General features: G+C 41.5%; 5 protein-coding genes across 5 annotated transcripts; 4 read left to right on the top strand and 1 right to left on the bottom strand.

The window, feature by feature from the left end:
• On the top strand, window positions 1-672 carry LOC138354751 (uncharacterized). Its single transcript, XM_069309243.1, has one exon. It carries the CDS (start codon window positions 1-3, stop codon window positions 670-672), a length of 672 nt encoding a protein of 223 aa, XP_069165344.1.
• A 277-nt stretch (window positions 673-949) lies between these two features.
• LOC138354757 (uncharacterized) lies at window positions 950-1,744 on the top strand. The gene has a single exon (XM_069309253.1). It carries the CDS (start codon window positions 950-952, stop codon window positions 1,742-1,744), a length of 795 nt encoding a protein of 264 aa, XP_069165354.1.
• An 8,132-nt stretch (window positions 1,745-9,876) lies between these two features.
• Window positions 9,877-10,656, top strand: LOC138354763 (sericin-2-like). The gene has a single exon (XM_069309258.1). It carries the CDS (start codon window positions 9,877-9,879, stop codon window positions 10,654-10,656), a length of 780 nt encoding a protein of 259 aa, XP_069165359.1.
• Window positions 10,657-11,992: 1,336 nt separating this feature from the next.
• LOC138354774 (peptidyl-prolyl cis-trans isomerase G-like) lies at window positions 11,993-12,922 on the top strand. The gene has a single exon (XM_069309267.1). The coding sequence runs from the start codon at window positions 11,993-11,995 to the stop codon at window positions 12,920-12,922; it is 930 nt and encodes a 309-aa protein (XP_069165368.1).
• A 6,163-nt stretch (window positions 12,923-19,085) lies between these two features.
• LOC138354782 (uncharacterized) lies at window positions 19,086-19,424 on the bottom strand. The gene has a single exon (XM_069309276.1). The coding sequence runs from the start codon at window positions 19,422-19,424 to the stop codon at window positions 19,086-19,088; it is 339 nt and encodes a 112-aa protein (XP_069165377.1).
• Window positions 19,425-19,627: the final 203 nt, after the last annotated feature.

Raw genomic sequence — 19,627 nt, forward strand, 5'->3', positions numbered from 1 at the left:
ATGGTTCTACCAATGTTAGCAGTTAGCAGCGAGGAGGGTTCTGACCACGCAATCAGGAAGGATGGTTCTAGCTACGCTTGCAGGATGGATGGTTCAGCCCACGCTAGCAGGATGGTTGGTTCTTCCAACGCTAGCAAGATGGATGCTTCTACCCACGCTAGCAAGAAGGACGGTTCTACCCACGCAAGCGAGATGGATGGTTCAACCCACGGTAGCAGGATGGATGGTTCTATCCACGCCAACAGGATGGATAGTTCTACCTACGCAAGAAGGATGGACGGATCTACCCATGCTAGCAGCTTGGATGGTTCTAACCTCTCCAGCAGGATGAATGGTTCTATCCACGGTAGCAGAAGGAGGGGTTTTACCCTCGCAGGCGGGGTGGATGGTTCATCCCAGGCTAGAAGGATGGTTCTACCCACCCCAGCAGGATGGACAATTCAACCAGCGCTAGCAGGATGGATGGTTTTCCCATGCCAGAAGGATGGATGGTTCTACCTATGCAGCGGGGATGATGGTTCTACCCACGCTAGAGTGAAGGATGGTTCTTCCCACCAAAGCTGGATGGATGGTTCTTCCCACGAAAGCAGGATGGATCGTTCTACCCTCGCTAGCAGGAAGGATGGTTGTTTCCAGGCTAGCAGGATGAATGGTTCTACCACGTCAGCATGATGCATGGTTCTACCCAGGCTAGTCGGACTGATGGTTCAACCCACGCTACCAGGTTTGATGGTTCTAACCATCGCTAGCAAAATGGATGAGTCTACCAACGCTAGCTGAAGGTGGGGGGGGGGGCTCTACCCTTGCAGGCGGAGTGGACGGTTCTACCAACACTAGTAGAATACATGGTTCTACCAATGCTAGCAGGACGGATTGTTCTACCTACACTAGCAGGATGGATGATTATACCTACAGCAACAGGATGGATGGTTCTACTCACGCTAGCACGATGGATGGTTCTACCCATGCAAGCAATATGGCTAGTTCTTCCCACGCCAGCAGGATAGATGTTTCTACCCACGCCAGCAAGATGGATGGTTCTACCCACGTTATTATTAAGGAAGGTTCTATCCACGCTGGGAGGATGGATGGTTCTACCCACGCTAGCAGGATGGATGGTTCAACCCACGCTAGAAGGACGGATGATATTACCCACGCTGGCAGTAAGGATGGTTCTACCCACGCCAGCCAGATAGATTGTTCGACCCACGCAAGCAGGATAGGGGGTTCTTCTCACGCCAGTAGGATAGATGGTTCAACCCACGCAAGTAGGATGGATGGTTGTACCCACGATAGCAGAATGCATCGTTCTATCCACGTCATCATGAAAAATGGTTCTTTCCACGCTAGGAGGATGGATAGTTTTACTTACGCTAACAGGACAGATAGTTCTACCTACGCTAGCAGGATGTATGGTTCTACCCACACCAGCAGGATACATGGTTCTACCCACGCAAGCAGGATAGATGGTTCTAGCCACGCCAGGAGGATAGATGGTTCAACCTATGTTAACAGGAAGGATGGTTGTTCCAACGCTAATAGGATGTATGGCTATATCCACGCCAGCAGGATGGATGGTTCTACCCACGCAAGCAGGATGGATGGTTCTACCTATGCTAGCAGGATGGATGGTTCTTCTCACGCTAGCAATATGAGTGGTTCTACCCATGCTAGCTTGAGGATGGTTCTGTCCATGATAGTAGGAAGCATTGGATGGATTGTGTTACCCACACCAGCAGGATAAATTGTTCTTCCCACGCTAACAGGATGGATGGTTCTACCCACGCTAGCAGGAAAGGTGGTTCTACCCACGCGGGCATGATTGATGGTTCTACCCATGCTAGCAGGATTGATGGTTCTACCCACGCTAGCAGGATTGATTCTTCTACCCTCGCTAGCTGGAAGGATAGTTCTACCCATGCTAGCAGAATGGATGCTAGTCATAGGGATGACAAGCTAAACCAGACTTTTTTTTTGATGAAAAAATTCATGTTTAGTGTCGATTTTCCAGTAAATTTTATGTATCATGTTTAGCGTGTCAGGGGTTCCAGGTAAACCCTACGGACATATTTTGTTTGTTTTCAAAATCACTCTTTTTCAGAGATAAAGACCGAAATTTTTCAGTGACCATTTTCGGATAAAGTGTTCATAAAAGTTTGTTAAGAGTTCTTCTTGGGAAAATTAACAAATTATCAGAGTTCAGTTGTATGAAAATATTTTAGAGTTCATATGATCATGGAAGTGTATTTACGAGTTTATGACCGAAATTATTCAAAAAGACCATTTTCACAGAATATGTTCATAGAAGTTTTGTTAAGGAAAACAGCCATCTTAGCCGTGACTTTTAATTTTTTTTATCTATTTACGGCTGTTTCACCTGTAAAGACCGAAATTGAACAGAGACCAGAATAAACACCACAAATTATTCAGAGGCCATTTCAAGACCTAATTTCTTCATATTTCATTTAACACAGAGATAATTTTAGACTCAAAAATTGACTCATATATCAAAGTCCAGTAAAGACCGAAAATTAGCCAGAGTCCAGTTTAAGCCCCAAAATTCATCAGAGTCCAATAAAATACCAAACTTAGTCAGAATCCCATAAAGACCGAAAATTAGTCAGAGACCATTTTAAGGCCAAAATAATTCAGAGTTTTACTTACACCTGCGTTCTTAGAAAATTCTTATAGAGGAAATTCAAATTTTATCAGAGACTTGTTCATAACCGAAATTAATCAAAGTCCAATTAAAGTCCCAAATTTTACATTTTCGCTACTAATAGCCCGATTTTAGCCCAATTTTACCTCAACATTCAACAATCATATTTCAGATGTAGTAAATCAAATCCAGTCAAGAAGCAAATTCTAACTCCTGTCCCCCACCTTAGGTCCCTCTCATATCTTCGTTAATACCAAAAGAATCCCCGTGAAATTTTAATCAGCCATATTTCAGACAAAGTAAATCAAATCGAGTCAGTAAGCATGTTTCTAGCTCCTGTTCCTGCTTTACTTTATCCCTGTAACTTCTTTATTATCAGGCCAATCCCCCTGAAATTTTAAACTCTCATAATTCAAACGTATTAAATCAAATCAAAGCAGTTAACGAACTCTAGCTCCCGTCCCCACCTTACGTCTCTCCTGTATCTTCTTTAGTACATAACCAAATCCCTTGAGATTTAAAACATAGCTATTTCAAACGTAGTAAATCAAATCCAAGCAGTTAACGAACTCTAGCTCCTGTCCCAGCCTTAACCCTCTCTCGTATCTTCGTTAATATCCTATCAATGTCCCTAAATTTTAAACCCTCTGCATTTCAGCCATAGTAAATTAGATCCAAACAATTATTGAGTTCTAGCTCCCGTTCCTCACCGTAGTTCATTTAAATATCTTCGTTAGTAACAGATCAATTTCACTGAAATTCAAACCCTCTGTATTTCAGACATAGCAAAATAGATTCAAATAATTTCCGAGCTCCAGCTTCTGCCTCCTACCATAGTTCCCTCCAGTAAATTCACTGCTCTCAGTCCAAATCCCCTGAGATTTAAAACTGCTGTATTTCAGACGTAGTGAGATAGATCCAAATAGTTACCGAATTCTAGTTCTTGTCCCCTACCGTAGCTCATTTGTACAAGTTCTTTATTATCAGATCAGACGGTTAAGTGGGAAGTTGGGTTTGGGTAAAATATACAAAAATGAGAAACAAAACTATATCTGTAAGGTTAGGTTAAGGATAATATATTCAACAAAATATGTCCAGCACGATCAACTACATCTAAAAGGTTAGTTTAAAGGGTGGAGAATAAGAAGAAATTATACAAAAACCTAATAAATACACTAAGATCAAAAAGGGATTAGGTTAAGGGCAGAGATGTATGAGAGAATATAAGCTAAGAAAAGGCTAGGTGGGGGAGGGGATGTTAGGAAGGTAGGGGTACATAAGTTATGATACGTTATATAAGTTAAGTAAGTTATGTACGGTGGTTAGGTCAGGTTAAGTCAGTTAGGTTTAGTTAAATTAGGTTAGGTTATATAAGTTAGGTTAGGTTAGCTTAGGTAAGTTAGGTTAGGTTAGCTTAGGTAAGACAAAATAGGTTAGGCTAGGAACATTAAGCTAAGTTATGGAAGTTAGTTAGGTTAGGTAAGTTAGGTTAGGTTAGCTTAGGTAAGATAAAATAGGTTAGGCTAGGAACATTAAGCTAAGTTATGGAAGTTAGTTAGGTTAGGTACCTTAGGTTTGGTTAAGTTACATTAAGTTAGGATAGCTTAGGTTAGGTTAAGTTAGGTTAGGTTAGGTAAGTTAGGAGAGGTTAGATTAGGTAAGCTAGTTTAGGTTAGGTAAGTTAGGAGAGGTTAGATTAGGTAAGCTAGTTTAGGTTAAGTTTAGTTTAGTTAAGTTAGGTTAGGTAAGATAGGTAACGTTAGGTTTAGGTTAGGTAAGGTAAGATACTTTAAGTTGGGATAGGTTAGGTAAGGTAAGATACTTTAAGTTGGGATAGGTTAGGTTATGCAAGTTTAATTAGGTTAGGTTAAGTTAGGTTAGGTTAGGTTAAGTTAGGTAATTTAGTTTAAGTTAGGATAAGTTACATGAGGTTAGGTTAAGTTTGGTAAGACATGTAAGTTAGTATAGGTTATGATATGTTAGTTAAGTTAGGATGGGTTAGGATATGTTGGGTAAGTTAGGATAGGTTAGGTTATGAAAGTTAAGTTAAGTTAGGTTAAGTTAGGTTATGTTAGGTAAAGTTGAGTAATTAAGGTTAAGTTAGGATAGGTTAAGTTAGGTTAGGTTAAGTTAGGTTGGCTTAGGTTACTTTAAGTAATTTAGGTTAAATTAGGTTAGGTTAAGTTAGGTTAGTTTAGGTAAGTTAGGATAGGTTAGGTTATACAAGTTAAATTAGGTTAGGTTAGGTAAGATATGCTAAGTTAGGTTAGGTTAGTTAAGTTAGGATAGGTTAGGTTATGCAAGTTAAATTAGGTTAGGTAAGATATGTTATGTTAGGTTAGATTAGGTTGAGTTAGGTTATGTTAGGTTAGGTTAGGTTGGGTTAGGTTAGGTTACTTAAGTTAGGATAGGTTAGGTTAAGTTAGGTTAGGGTTATGAAGATTAAGTTAGGTTAAGTTAGAATACGTTAGGTAATTTAGGTTAAATTAGGATGGTTAATTTAGGTTAGGTTAAGTTTAGTTAGGTTAAGTTAGATTAAGTTAGGTAATTTAGGTTAAGCTAAAATAGGTTAAGTTTGGTTAGGTTAAGTTAGGTTAGGTTAGGTTAGTTAAGTTAGGATAGGTTTGGTTATGCAATTAATATTAGGTTAGGTTATGTAAGATATGTTATGTTAGGTTAGATTAACGTTGGGTTAGGTTAGGTTAGTTAAGTTAGGATAGGTTAGGGAAGTTTAGTTAGGGTAGGTTAGGATAAGTTAGCAAATTTAGGTTAAGTTAGGATGGGTTAAGTTAGGTTAGGTTAAGTTTGGTTAGGTTAGGTTAGGTTAAGTTAGGTAAATTAGGTTAAGTTAGGATAGGTTAAGTTAGGATTGGTTAAGTTAGGTTAGGTTAAGTTAGGTTAGGCTTGTTAAGTTAGGATAGGTTAGATTATGTAAGTTAAATTAGGTTAGGTTAAGTTGGGTTATGTTAGGTTAGGTAAGACATGTTAAGTTAGGTTAGGTTATGCAAGTTAAGTTAGGTTTGGTTAGGATAAGTTATGCAATTTATGTTAAGTTAGGATAGGTTAAGTTAGGTTAGGTTAAGATAGGTTAGGTTAAGTTAGGTTAGGTTAAGATAGGTTAGGTTAAAATAGGTTAGGTTAAGATAGGTTAGGTTGTTAAGTTAGGTAATTTAGGTTAAGTTAGGATAGGGGTAAGTTAGGTTAGGTTCAGTTAGGTTAGTTTAAGTTAGGTTAGGTTAGTTAACTTAGGATAGGTTAGGTTATGCAAGTTAAATTAGGTTAGGTTAGGTAAGATATGTTAAGCTAGGTTAGGTTATGTTAGGTTGGGTTAGTTAGGTTAGTTAAGTTAGGATAGGTTAGGTTAAATTAGGTTAGGTTATGCAAGTTAAGTTAGGTTAAATTAGGATAAGTTAGGTAATTTACATTAAGTTAGGATAGGTTAAGTTAGGTTAGGTTAAGATAGGTTAGGTTGTTAAGTTAGGATAGGTTAGGTTACGTTGGGTTGGGTTAGGTAAGTTATGTTAGGAAAGGTTAGGTTAGGTAAGTTGCATAAGGTTAGGTTTGATTAAGCTAGATTATGTAAGTTAGGTTTGATAAGTTACATAAGGTTCGTTAAGTTTGATTAGGTAAGTTACATCAGTTAGGGAAAGAATAGGATAGAATTGATTAAGTTAGCTTAGATATATATTTTAACAGAAGTGTAAGTTTGATATGAAAAGCTGAACTAGTTACATTTAAGAGAGATATATTATGCCTGAAGATGTCTTAGAGAACAACTTAGATGAACGAAGGTGAGTTAGAGATTACCTTTGGTAACTCTGAGAATAACATTGGTGAGCGAAGATATCTTACAGAACAACTTTGATGACCGAGATTAACTTTGATGACTTAGAGATTTACTTTTGAGGACATGAGAATACCTTAAAGAATACCTTTTGATGACTGAGAATAACTTTGATGTCTTAGAGAACATCTTTTGATGGCTTAAAGAATAACATTTGATGTCTCTGAGAATATCTTTGATGACCGGATATTTGAATTTCAGGGATATTGATCTGTTACTAACGAAGATATTTAAATGAACTACGGTTGGGGCTAGAGGCTAGAACTCGATAATTATTTGGATTTAATTCACTATGTCTGAAATACAGAGAGTTTAAATTTTAGGCATTGATAGGATATTAACGAAGATATGAGAGAGGGTTAAGGCTGGGACAGGAGCTAGAGTTCGTTAACTGCTTGGATTTGATTTACTACGTTTGAAATAGCTATGTTTTAAATCTCAAGAGATTTGGTTAGGTACTAAAGAAGATATGAGAGGGACGTATGGTGGAGATGGGAGCTAGAGTTCGTTAACTGCTTTGATTTGATTTAATACGTTTGAAATATGACAATTTAAAATTTCAGGGGAATTGGACTGTTAATAAAGAAGTTACAGAGATAAAGTAAATTGGGAACAGGAGCTAGAACATATTTACTGACTCGATTTGATTTACTTTGTCTGTAATATGGCTGATTAAAATTTCACGGGATTCTTTAGGTATTAACGAAGATATGAGAGGGAACTAAAACAGGGGATAGGAACTGGAGTTTTGCTTCTTGATTGGATTTGATTTATTACATCTGAAATATGACTGTTTAAAGTTGGGGTAAAATTGGGCTATTAGTAGTGAAAATGCAGTCTCTGTCATATTTGGGTCTTCAATTGGACTCTCACTTGATTAATTTGGGACTTCCAATTGAAGTCCCAAATTTCAATTTGGGACTTCAATTGATTAATTTCGGTCATGAACTGGATTCAGATAATATTTGAATTTTCTCCATAAGACCTCTTTAAGAATGCAGGTGTAAGTAATACTCTGAATTATTTTTGCTTTAAAATGATCTCTGACTAATTTTCGGTCTTTATGGGATTCTGACTAAGCTTGGTCTTTTATTGGACTCTGATGTATTTTGGGGCTTAAACTGAACCCTGGCTATTTTCGGTCTTTACTGGACTCTGGCGGTTTTTGGGCATAAACTGGACTCTGTTAATTTTTTAGTCTTTTAGTGGGCTTTGCTGAAAATTGGTCTGAAAAATGGACTCTGATTAATTTTCTGTCTCTACTGGACAATATTTGTCTAAAATAATCTCTGTCTTAAATGGATTCTGAAGAAAAGAGGTCTTCAAATGGACTCATTTGAAGACCTATTGGGTCTAAAATAATCTCTGTCTTATTTCGATCCCCAAATGGTCTCTGTCATATTTAGGTTATAATTGAACTCTGAAGAAAATCAGTCTTCAAATGGCCTCTGAATAATTTTTGGAGTTTAAACTGGTCTCTGTTCAATTTCGGTCTTTACAGGTGAAACAACTGTAAATGGATATAAAATTTTAAAGTCATGGCTAAGATGTCTGTTTTCCTTAACAAAACTTCTATGAACATATTATCTGAAAATGATCTTTCTGAATAATTTCAATCATAAACTCGTAAATACACTTCAATGATCATATAAATTCTGAAATATTTTCATAAAACTGAATTCTGAATTTTTTTTTAATTTTCCCAATAAGAACTCTTAACAAACTTTTATGAACACTTTATCTGAAAATGGTCACTGAAAAATTTCGGTCTTTAACTCAGAAATGAATGATTTTGAAAACAACCAAAATTTCTCTGTATAGAGTTTACCTAGAAATCCTGACACGCTAAACACGATTCCACCCCCCCCCCCACCCCCCCCCCCCCACCCCCCGCCACCCCCCTCCCCAACACCCCCCCCCCCACCCCCCCCCCAAAAAAAAAACTGATTTAGCGTGTCATCCCAAACCTGATGCTTCTACCCACACCAGGAAGATGGATGGTTCTATCCAAGCTATCAGAAAGCAACCCGTTCTCGCAAATTCGTAAAGTCAATATTGACTTATTAACTACGTGCATAGGTGATATACTAAACATAATAGATACCCTTAAAAAGATTCATAGAAAACACCAACCTTACCTAACCTTGTTAGTATCTTAAAATAAGCATCTTATTGCTTCGTAATTACAATTATTACTTAATCTATACCTATTATAGGTTAGGTAATAATTGTAATTACGAAGCAATAAGATGCTTATCTTAACATACTAAGTAGGTTAGGTAAGGTCGGTGTTTTCTATGAATCTTTTTAAGGGTATCTATTATGTTAAGTATGTCACCTATGCACATATTTAATAAGTCAATATTGACTTATTAAATTTGCGAGAACGGGTTGCAGAAAGGGATGTCCTACCCTCGCAGGCGGGGTGGATGGTTCTCCCCCAGGCTAGCTAGATGGATGGTTCTACCCACGCTAACAGAATGGAGTTTCTACCTTCACTGGCAGGGTGGACGGTTCTACCCACACAAGCAGGATGGACAGTTCTTCCCATGCTATCAGGATGGATTGTTCTACCCACTCCAGCAGGAAGGGTGGTTCTACCCACGCAAGCAGGATGGATGGTCCAATCCACGCCAGCAAGAATGGGTGGTTCTACCCACGCCAGCAGGAAGGATGGTTCAACCCACGCTAGCAGGATGGATGGTTCATTCCACGCAAGAAGAGTGGATGGTTCTACCAACGCCAGCAGGATGTATGTTTCTACCCACGCTAGCAGGATCGACGGTTCTACCCACTCTAGCAGGATCGATGGTTCTACCCACGATAGCAGGGCGGATGGTTCAACAAACGCTAGCAAGATGGATGGTTCTACCCACGCTATCAGGAAAGATGGTTCTACCACCAGCTAGCAGGATGGATGGTTCTACCAATGCTAGGAGAGTGGAGGAATTCTACCCTCGCAAGCTTCGTGGTTGGTTCTACCCACACTAGCAGGAATGATGGTTCTTTTCATCAAGAAGGATAAATGGTCCTACCCAATCCAGTAGAATGGACACGGTTCTACCGACACTAGCAGAAAGTAGGGTTCTACCTTCGCACGCGGGGTAGTTGGTTCTGCCCACGTTAGCAGAATGGATGGTTCTACCAATGCTTGCATGATGGATGGTTCTACTCCGCTATCAGGAAGGATGTTTCTACCCACACTAGCAGGATGGATGGTTCTACCGTCGCTAGCACGATACATGGTTCTACCTACCCTTGCAGGATGCATTGTTCTACCCACTCCAGCAGGAAGGGTGGTTCTACCCACGCCCGCAGTATGAATGGTTCAATCTACGCCAGCAGAATGGATGATTCTGCCCATGCTAGCTGAATGGATGGTTCTACCCACGCTAAAAGAGGGGATGGTTGTACCCACGCCAGCAAGATGGATGGTTCTACCCACGCTAGCACGATGCATGGTTCTACCCACGCTAGCACGATGCATGGTTCTACCCACGTTAGCAGGATGGATTGTTCTACCCACGCCAGCAGGAAGAATGGTTCAACCCACGCTAGCAGGAAGGATGGTTCTACCCACGCTATCAGGAAGGATGGTTCTACCCAAGCTAGCAGGATGGATGGTTCTACCCATGTTATCTGGAAGGATGGTTCTACCCAAGCTAGCAGGATGGATGGTTCTATCAATGATAGGAGAAATTGGGATTCTACCCTCACAGGCGCGCTGGATGGTTCTACCCACGCTAGCAGGATGGATGGTTCTACCCACGATAGCTGGGCGGATGGTTCTACAAACGCCTGCAGCATGGATGGTTCTACCCACGCTATCAAGAAGAATGGTTCGACCCCAGCTAGCAGAATGGATGGTTCTACCCACACTAGTAGAATGGATGGTTCTACCAACTCAAGCAGGAAGGATGGTTCTACCCACGCTAGCCGGACGAATGGTTCTACCCAGACTAGCGGGATGGATGGTTCTACCCACGCTAGCAGAATGGGTGGTTCTAACTATGCCACCGGGATGGGTGGTTCTACCGACGCTAGTAGGATGGATGGTTCTACCCACGCCAGCAGGATGGATGGTTCTATCCACGCTAGCAGGATGGATGATTTTGCCCACACTATTAGTATGGGATGGTTCTTCCCACGCTAGCAGGATTGATGGTTCTACCAACGGTAGAAGGATGAATGGTTCTTTTCACGCTAGCAGGATGGATGGTTCTACCTACGCTGGTAGGATTGATGGTTCTACCAACGGTAAAAGGGGTGGATGGTTGTACCCCACGCTGGTAGGATTGATGATTCTACCAAAGGTACAAGGGGTGGATGGTTCTACCCACTCTAGCAGAATGGATGGTTCTACCCAAGCTAGCAGAACCATCCGCCCCCTTGCAGGCGGGGGTGAATGGTTCTCTTGATGAGAACGGACGGTCTTGATGAGAATGGACGGTCCTGCCTACACTGGTACTCAAGAGTTCTAGCAAGTGTGAACATTAAGAATAGTGTTTTCATTACCCTAAAAGTGATATAAAGAGACTGATCATGGACGAATGTTCACCAAACATCGGAATATGCACACGATGAGCATAACAAATATTGGACGTGTATATAGCAACAAAAATAAGGAAAAAGGCCGTCTGAATCATTATTAATGTTTACGTTTTATGTTTACATAGAAATCAGACATTTTTCTCATGAACACTAAATGAGCACAAAATTTAATTATCTAGTAATTGAGGAAACTTGAAGCATTAAACCGTTTGGAAATACTTTAGAGCGGCAGAAGAATTTAAATTACTTTCCTGAAGATACGGGCAGGAAGCCTTGTAAAATTCTTTTGCAATTGACAAGAAATTGTTGGCTGACTGTAGCGGGATGCGAGCTGAACATCAGTGAATTTTCCTGAGTGTTAAGATGGCTTGGTGGGCCACCATAGTCAGGTGTTCGGAGAGGAGGTGGAATGCTCGTGATATGCACCTGGAAGGTTCAGGCGTGCTCAAACACGTGACATGAACAATTGCAGGAAGGTCAAACGATAAAGACCACGGTCTAGGAAATCTCTAGAGAGGTTAGGTGTATTCATGTTGGGTTTTCCAAAAGTTCTCACACGGCTCACTACTGATTGATCTTAGCCACCTTAGCATGTCGCACCTCCGTGAGGCCAGGTGTGTTCAGGTAAGAGTCATGAGAAAGGTCAGGTAAGAAAGACAGAGAGTATGAAAACCCGATATATGTCCGTTGTGTTCAGGCCGGGACTCAATATGTCAGCTGTTTACACTCAAGGGAGGTTTGGTAGGTGCAACACCCCAGGGAGGTCGGGGGTGTTGAATGCCGGCGGTGGAACTCCACTAATCAGGTAAGGTCAATTTGGGAAGTGGAACACCCAAGAAAGGTCAGGAGTGTACAGTCGGGGAGGACATAAACACAGAGAGGTCTGGTGTGTTCAGTCAGGATGGACGAACACACTGGGAGGCCAGGTGTGATCAGTCATGGAGGACGAACGCACGGAGAGGTCTGGTGTGCTGTCAGGGAGGACGAACACACTGAGAGGTCAGGTGTGTACAGTCAGGGAGGACGAACACCCAAGAGATCAGTCAGGAAGGACGAACACCCAAGAGATTAGTCAGGGAGGACGAACACCCAAGAGATCAGTCAGGGAGGACGAACACTCAAGAGATCAGTCAGGGAGGACGAACACCCAAGAGATCAGTCAGGGAGGACGAACACTCAAGAGATCAGTCAGGGAGGACGAACACTCAAGAGATCAGTCAGGGAGGACGAACACCCAAGAGATCAGTCAGGGAGGACGAACACTCAAGAGATCAGTCAGGGAGGACGAACACCCAAGAGATCAGTCAGGGAGGACGAACACCCAAGAGATCAGTCAGGAAGGACGAACACCCAAGAGATCAGTCAGGAAGGACGAACACCCAAGAGATCAGTCAGGGAGGACGAACACCCAAGAGATCAGTCAGGGAGGACGAACACTCAAGAGATCAGTCAGGGAGGACGAACACTCAAGAGATCAGTCAGGGAGGACGAACACCCAAGAGATCAGTCAGGGAGGACGAACACTCAAGAGATCAGTCAGGGAGGACGAACACCCAAGAGATCAGTCAGGGAGGACGAACACCCAAGAGATCAGTCAGGAAGGACGAACACCCAAGAGATCAGTCAGGAAGAACGAACACCCAAGAGATCAGTCAGGGAGGACGAACACCCAAGAGATCAGTCAGGAAGAACGAACACCCAAGAGATCAGTCAGGGAGGACGAACACCCAAGAGATCAGTCAGGGAGGACGAACACTCAAGAGATCAGTCAGGGAGGACGAACACTCAAGAGATCAGTCAGGGAGGACGAACACTCAAGAGATCAGTCAGGGAGGACGAACATCCAGAGAGACCAGCTTCACGATTAAACAATTTTTTTCGTTTATCAGGATAATAGAAAAAACATGTCTGTTGCTTTGAATTATTTGAAAGAAAAAACTCGAATGCGTAATTTAGTGAAGGCTTTTAGGTTTTATTGCTCCATTTATTATATTTGATCCGGTAGACCCGGTAATTGTCCGTGTGATAGAGATTTCACCCTTCCCATGTACAGCTCTCTTTCTCCCTTCCTAACCTCCCTACTCCTTCCCTTCCTCCCTACACCCTAGCAGCCCTCCTTCCCTATCCTCCCTACACCCTAGCAGCCCTCCTTCCCTTCCTCACCCTCTCTGTCCAACCTGTTCCAGAGATGAAGCGGATCTCTTGAAAAAGTTTGCAGTGGCATTTTTTATTCAACTTTGTGTAAGTGTACTATCTAGCCTTAGCTCCTGGACCCTGCCTTCCTCATTGATTGTTGTCTAAGGCAAGGGCTCTTACCCTGTTGCTCTATCTTATTTTCTTTTCAAATTACGAATGGAGCTCACTTTTATAGCCTGCTCAAGAGCGCATTCCATTTATTATCCTACGCCCACTTCTCTTACGCGTAAGAATAATTTCGCACCTCTTTCAAACTGACAAACATTTATATGCATACCGTCTAGTTCCATTAGTATTTATTTTGAACAAATAGAACTTTTTCCATTCTATCAAACGCACTTTGTATTTTAAAAGTCTCTGTGACGTCACCTGTCTCTATCTCTCTCTCCTTTTCCCCCTAGTGACGTCAGTTCCAGTTCTCTGAGTCTTTCTTCATACTCCATCCCGCGCAATTCTGGGATGATCCTTGTTGCAAACCTTTGATTTTTTTACTATTTTTAATTTATTCTTTCTTGTGGCTGGATGCTCCACGATGGGGCTGCATACTCTCATGATGTGTATCACGTAGGTGGTGTGCAGTGATCTAAATGCCTCCCTATTTAGATTCATGAACGATGTTCTGACTTTGGCTATTGTAGATGATGCTTCAGATGTTATTTATTGATGTGTTCCTTCGGAGTTAAGGTTAGTGTTATATCCATTTTCAGATCTTTTTCTGCAGTTGTCAGAGGGCGGTAGTTTCCGTCACTGTGTACCTTCCTTCTGATCCCACTGGCAATTGTTTCCATTCCCATCACTTTGAACTTTCTTGTGTTGAACTTTCATAACCATTTCTCAGACCAAGTCTACAGTTTGACTGAGATAAGGTTGGGTAATCTTCAGGAGAAAGCAACAACAATACTGACTATATTGAACTTGGAAGGTATGAAGAGATAAGGATTTGGGATAGGACGAAGGAAAGGAATAGTGCCCAACCACTTGAACGGTCAGGTAGTCAACGCCGACCTGCAAGAGCGAGACCGTCGCTCTACCGTCCAGTCCAAGTGGTTTAACCGAGTCATCCTCATCTCTCTCTTGTCGTTAACTTTGCATCACCTGCAAACATCAACACGTAAGATTTAACTCCTGTGGTTAAGTCATTAACGATAATGAGAAATAGTATTGGTCCCAGCACTGATCTCAGAGGTACTGTGCTTATTACTCTAAGCCAATCTTACTTTTTTCTTCTACATACTCTTATTTGTCTCATTTGTGAGACTGTATCAAAGGCGTTTTGGTAGTCCAAATATACACAGTCTGCCCAACTTACTCTGTTTTGTCTAATGTTTGTTATTTGCTGTAGTAGATTCGTTAGGCATGATTCCCTTTCCTTGGAGCAAGTTAGTGCGTATTAACATACCTGATACATTCTAGGTTTTTAATTTGTCTTATCTTCATTTTCTTTTCGAATACCTTGCAGCAGGTGCTTGTCAGTGATGCTGGTCTGTAGCTTACTGCCTCTTCTCTGTTCCGCTTCTTATATATATTGGCACGATATTTGAAATCTTCCAATAGCGTGGCAAAACTCTCTCTTTGTAATAGATTCGTTAAAGACTACAGCCAGAGGTATACTGAGGACTTGTGCCATTTCCCTTGCCATGTGTGGTGAAATAGTATATGTTCTTCTTTTAATATTTTCCTTTATTGATGATTGTTCTATCATTACTTACTATCCTGTTATATCAATATTTATCAGCCTCTCGTCTTGGATTACTTCCTCTCCTATCACCGGGAGCTGTCCCGGCTCGATCGTGAACACACGACTGAAAGAGGTATTGAGCTTCTCATAAATTTCCTTATCATTTCCCTTGACTTGTCGTCCTTTATTGCATTATCTAATCACTAAGCTATTTACTCTAATTTTCCTCCATATTGGACTTCGTAGAAACGTCGGTGGTTTCTTTGCTTTGGATTCAATGCAATTTTCCCAATTTGTTCTGGTAATCTTCTTATCCAAATGTATTCGTTTGAAGCGACTCTTATATGCATCTGAAAAGCTTTCTTCTGCCCTCTTTTCTCTCTATATTCTCCACTCCCTATTTCTTTTCGTTTTAGCTCCTTGATCGTGTCTATTGAGCAATGGGTCGTTATATATTTACTCGAACTTATATACCTTATTGTTGGCATAAATTTCTCTTCGGTCTCTTTACATCTCTGTTTGACAATTTACATCTCTGTTCTGCATCATTCGCAGTACCATTTTCTTGGACGTAGGTTCGAACCCTCATCAGGGCCCTTGTGGATTTGTTCATTTGATGCATCACGCTATTGTGATTTCTGTGTGTAATGAAGTAAGGGCGAAGAGGTAGAACAGCTTATTGACAGAGCTCGGGTGTATGGGTGAATTGTGTAAAACACTGGTCTGTGTCTCGTAGAGACTGCAGGATCAGTGTGAGGTCAGTTGAACTCCCGGATGCAATTCTTTTAACCATGTCGTAGCACAGTCGATTAAGGCGCGTCTGGGATCCTCTCGGACGTAGGTTCGAACCCTCGTCACAGCTTTTGTGGATTTGTTTATTTGATGCATCTCGCTATTGTAATTTCTGTTTGTAATCACAATAGCAGCCACGTGTTCACTCGTTAGTACAGAGATCTAACACTTGGAGCTCAAGTTATCTGACTGGGGAGCACAGGCAAAAATACACTGAGAACTAGTGGCACGGAACAGTAACGTATTTATTTATCTATTTAGTACAGAATAAGGAGGTAAATAGAAAGGAGAGCGTCCACCCCAGCCCGCGATCACAGCACAAGAGACCTCCCTGCTCTAGTTGGTTTGCAGCCTGCATGATCAGCTGATCATACAGTAACCAACTTGAATCTCAAATACAATATTAATTGCCACTAAGTAGTTCTAAGCATACATAGAACATCCTAGCTTTATAATACACTAACAGATTATTATCACAGTGTACTTACAGCTCTGTGAGCATCAAGGTGCTCTTATGTCTGGCAAGGAAGTGATCGCCCGCCATTTTCAAATTGAGGTTCAGTCCTCTTGTAAATAAATCCCAGAGAGTTCACTTCTTCTGTAACATAAACCTATCTAAAACTCAATAATTTAATTGACACCAATTCCACACATATTCCAAAATATTCAGCACCTATCACTAAAATACCTAAGAGAGTGAAAGGATCCATATTAAAATTGAAGATTGAAGAGTGTGTAGGAGCAGTGTGTAGCATCACAGAGAGTGCCTGGAGTTGAAGAGTGCAGGAGCAGTGTGCAGCATCACAGAGAGTGCCTGGAGTTGAAGAGTGCAGGAGCAATGTACAGCATCACAGAGAGTGTCTGGAGTTGAAGAATGCAGGAGCAGTCTGCAGCATCAGAGAGTGTGCAGAAGTAAACATTGTGGTGCAATACCTATGATAGGTGGAGTGTTTCAAGTGTAGGTTAGTCATGTATTCGAATATGTGTGCATATACATAGTAGGTGTCTAGTATGGGCCAATAATTTATGCAATTTTCTGGCTTGTTATGCTCTTATTGATTGTAATGGTTGGGAAGACAGCTTAATGAAGAGGGAAATGTAAATACCGAATGTGTTATAACTATATTAGACGAGTGCATATTGTTGAGTCAGAATCTTACGACGAATGTTAATTTATTTACAGTTCTAAAGGTTAAAGGAGTGTCGATCCCAGCCCCGATGACTCCTGGCTGACCAGATCTTGAAGCACTGATAGCGACACTGACAAGCAGCAAGTCTCGTGTACATTTTATTATAAATTATTTTCGTCATTAAGAGACATATAAAAATCTCTTAGATGCACACAGCTGTGAGACATTGTAAATTATCAGGAGGTGAAGATGTAGTGAGGTCAAACATGGCAGGAATTACATGTGTCATAATTAACAGTTTTCAGGTGTCAATTTTCAAGTGTCATGAACAAATTATAACTGTTCTGACGTTATAATTTACTTACTCTGTGAAGAGACCTGTTAGGTCGATGAAATCTTGCTAGGAAGAGGAAAGTTGTGAAACGAGGAAACCAATTTTTCTTCACATACTCTAAACGATCCATGGTAACCAGCAAGATGATCATCAGTCTGCAGTCTCAGTAGCCTCTTAGTTTTCAATCTTTCCCCGGAGTAAGTCACCATTGTCATAACACGGTGATCGTTAATACTGCCAACTGGAGAGAGATTTGTATTACAATGTCAACAAGGCTCCGAGGACCTCTAAACTTTATACACAGGTGTTTGCTGACATCTGGGAGTCTTGTATTGTTCGTGAGAAAGTAAGCTTAGGAGAAACAGCTAGACGCAAGGACTTACTAACGTCGCTGTGTGTGATAACGAGGGCCATGGTTAAGTACCCAAGGGAAGCTTACTTGAGCAATATTACAATTGTTTTGCCAGTGTCATGCCGCGTTTATCCGGTGGTCTTTATTCCTAGATCCACCTTCACCTGTTTCCACCTTGTGTTGTGCAGCTTCTCTCTATGCTCCTGCACCTTAAGTTGTGTAAATGCTATTTAGGCTCCAGCACCTTGTGCTGTGTAGTTCCTCTCTGTGCTCCTGCACCTTAAATCCTGTAACCCTATTTAGGCTCCAGCACCCTGTGTTGTGCAGCTTCAAGAGACTAGTACACTGAATGTTGGAATCTTTAGATACGGCGGCTCTCAGTCTAGAGGCAAACAATGAACACTCACACCTCTACCAGGCACTAACAAGAGCTAGGTCAACAGCTGGGTCAGGTCGGGTTAAAGGTGCACGAGTTCACAGTGATGTCAGTTGTATTGCGGCCCTGCTAATCCTCAGAGATCACTACTTCCGAATCTAAGGACACCGAATGATTCACTGTTGTATTTAAGATAAAATTTTGACTGAGGACAGAGAGAGGATGGGGACTGTATATGTGGAGGTGGGGCGGGGGATGGAGTGCTCAGCCCAAGGAAACAGGAAACATCACGACCCTGAGATTCTGAGAATTGCACTGAAAGTGAGAACTGTGTTGTTGTCATTGTAACATTGCATCACCTCTTGGATATTTTTCCTCTATTAAGGATCCACAGTAGGAAACTTCATTCTAAACGAATTAAATACTAAATAAAATGAGGCTCCAGCTATTAACCCCTTGTATGGTAATTCATGTGGGAAAATCCTAGGAGGCTTTAATTGTTTATATTCTATGAATATTCAAATTTTGCTTTATTTTATATTTTGTTACTTGAATATTATATTATTATTTGATAATTTTTTAGTTAAACTTTCATATTGAATTATTGTTCTTAGTTAGTGGACTGTATAATCTGATGCAGCCTGCCAGAACTTTTCACACACAATGGGAGGGACAAATGCAACTTGCACCACCTTGTAGTGAAAATGGTACAAGCAGTACTTGTTTACCTTATTGTTAATATATAAATTATAAGTCTTACCACATATGGTGGTCTAATCTACAGAAATTATTTTTATTATAAACACTACTGGGGAGTAATGCCAAAGATCATGTATAGGCCTTAGCTGATACTGTACGTGTGGCCTTAATCGGCTGTAATGTTGTTCAGCATCAGATTAGGGTGTTGCCCTGTGCCTCAGAGTGCCACGTAATGGCGGCCTGGCAAGCTGGTGTCTTTGTGTACAGTAGTAGTAGTAGGCATCCTTCAGTCTCGGGAAACTATGGAGTTAGGCTCTGGTTTCCAATCCTGGTGCAGCGTCTGGTGTGACTGATGAGGCCAATCCGAAAATGGCAGTCCATCCCACAATGAGCACAAACGAAGTCCGATTCTGGTCTGTCTTCCTGGCTACCGGCTATCCTTCTCTGTCTCTTTGCCTCCGATTTCTTGGCAAGTCACTCCTCGAACTTGGAGAGACCTCTTTGAACAGACTGCCTCCAGGCTGAACGGTCTGCGACCAGTGTTTCCCAACTAGCAAAATCGACGTCCATGGCTTTCAGGTCCCTCTTGCCCAACTGGGGTTTGCCTGTTGGACGCTTTCCCTGCATCAGCTCTCCATACAGGAGATCCTTGGGGATCCTGCCATCGTCTGTTCGCCCCACGTGCCCGAGCCAGCGTATTCGTCTCTGTTTCAGCATTGCGTACATGCTGGTGATTCTAGCTCTCCCCAGGACGTTGTTGTTTGTCACCTTGTCCTGCCAGGTGATGTCCAAGATGTGTCGAAGGCAGCGCATGTGGTAGGCATTCAACTATATTTCCTGACGTGCGTGGAGCGTCCAAGACTCAATGCAATAAAGGAGAGTGCTCAGGACACAGCCTCTGTAAAGCTGAATCTTAGTATACTCAGTCAGCCTATTGCTGGTCCCACACTCTCTTTGTCAGTCTGAACATGGTAGTAGATGCCTTACCGATGCGTTTGTTTAGCTCCGTATCAAGA

The sequence above is a fragment of the Procambarus clarkii genome, chromosome 6 (genome assembly GCF_040958095.1).
Source record: "Procambarus clarkii isolate CNS0578487 chromosome 6, FALCON_Pclarkii_2.0, whole genome shotgun sequence".
Classification (NCBI taxonomy): Eukaryota; Metazoa; Arthropoda; class Malacostraca; order Decapoda; family Cambaridae; genus Procambarus; species Procambarus clarkii.

Coding starts and splice junctions, on each gene's coding strand:
- LOC138354757 (XM_069309253.1), top strand. CDS start 950: ATGGATGGTTCTACCCATGCAAGCAATATGGCTAGTTCTTCCCACGCC.
- LOC138354763 (XM_069309258.1), top strand. CDS start 9,877: ATGGATGGTTCTACCCACGCTAAAAGAGGGGATGGTTGTACCCACGCC.
- LOC138354751 (XM_069309243.1), top strand. CDS start 1: ATGGTTCTACCAATGTTAGCAGTTAGCAGCGAGGAGGGTTCTGACCAC.
- LOC138354774 (XM_069309267.1), top strand. CDS start 11,993: ATGGAGGACGAACGCACGGAGAGGTCTGGTGTGCTGTCAGGGAGGACG.
- LOC138354782 (XM_069309276.1), bottom strand. CDS start 19,424: ATGCGCTGCCTTCGACACATCTTGGACATCACCTGGCAGGACAAGGTG.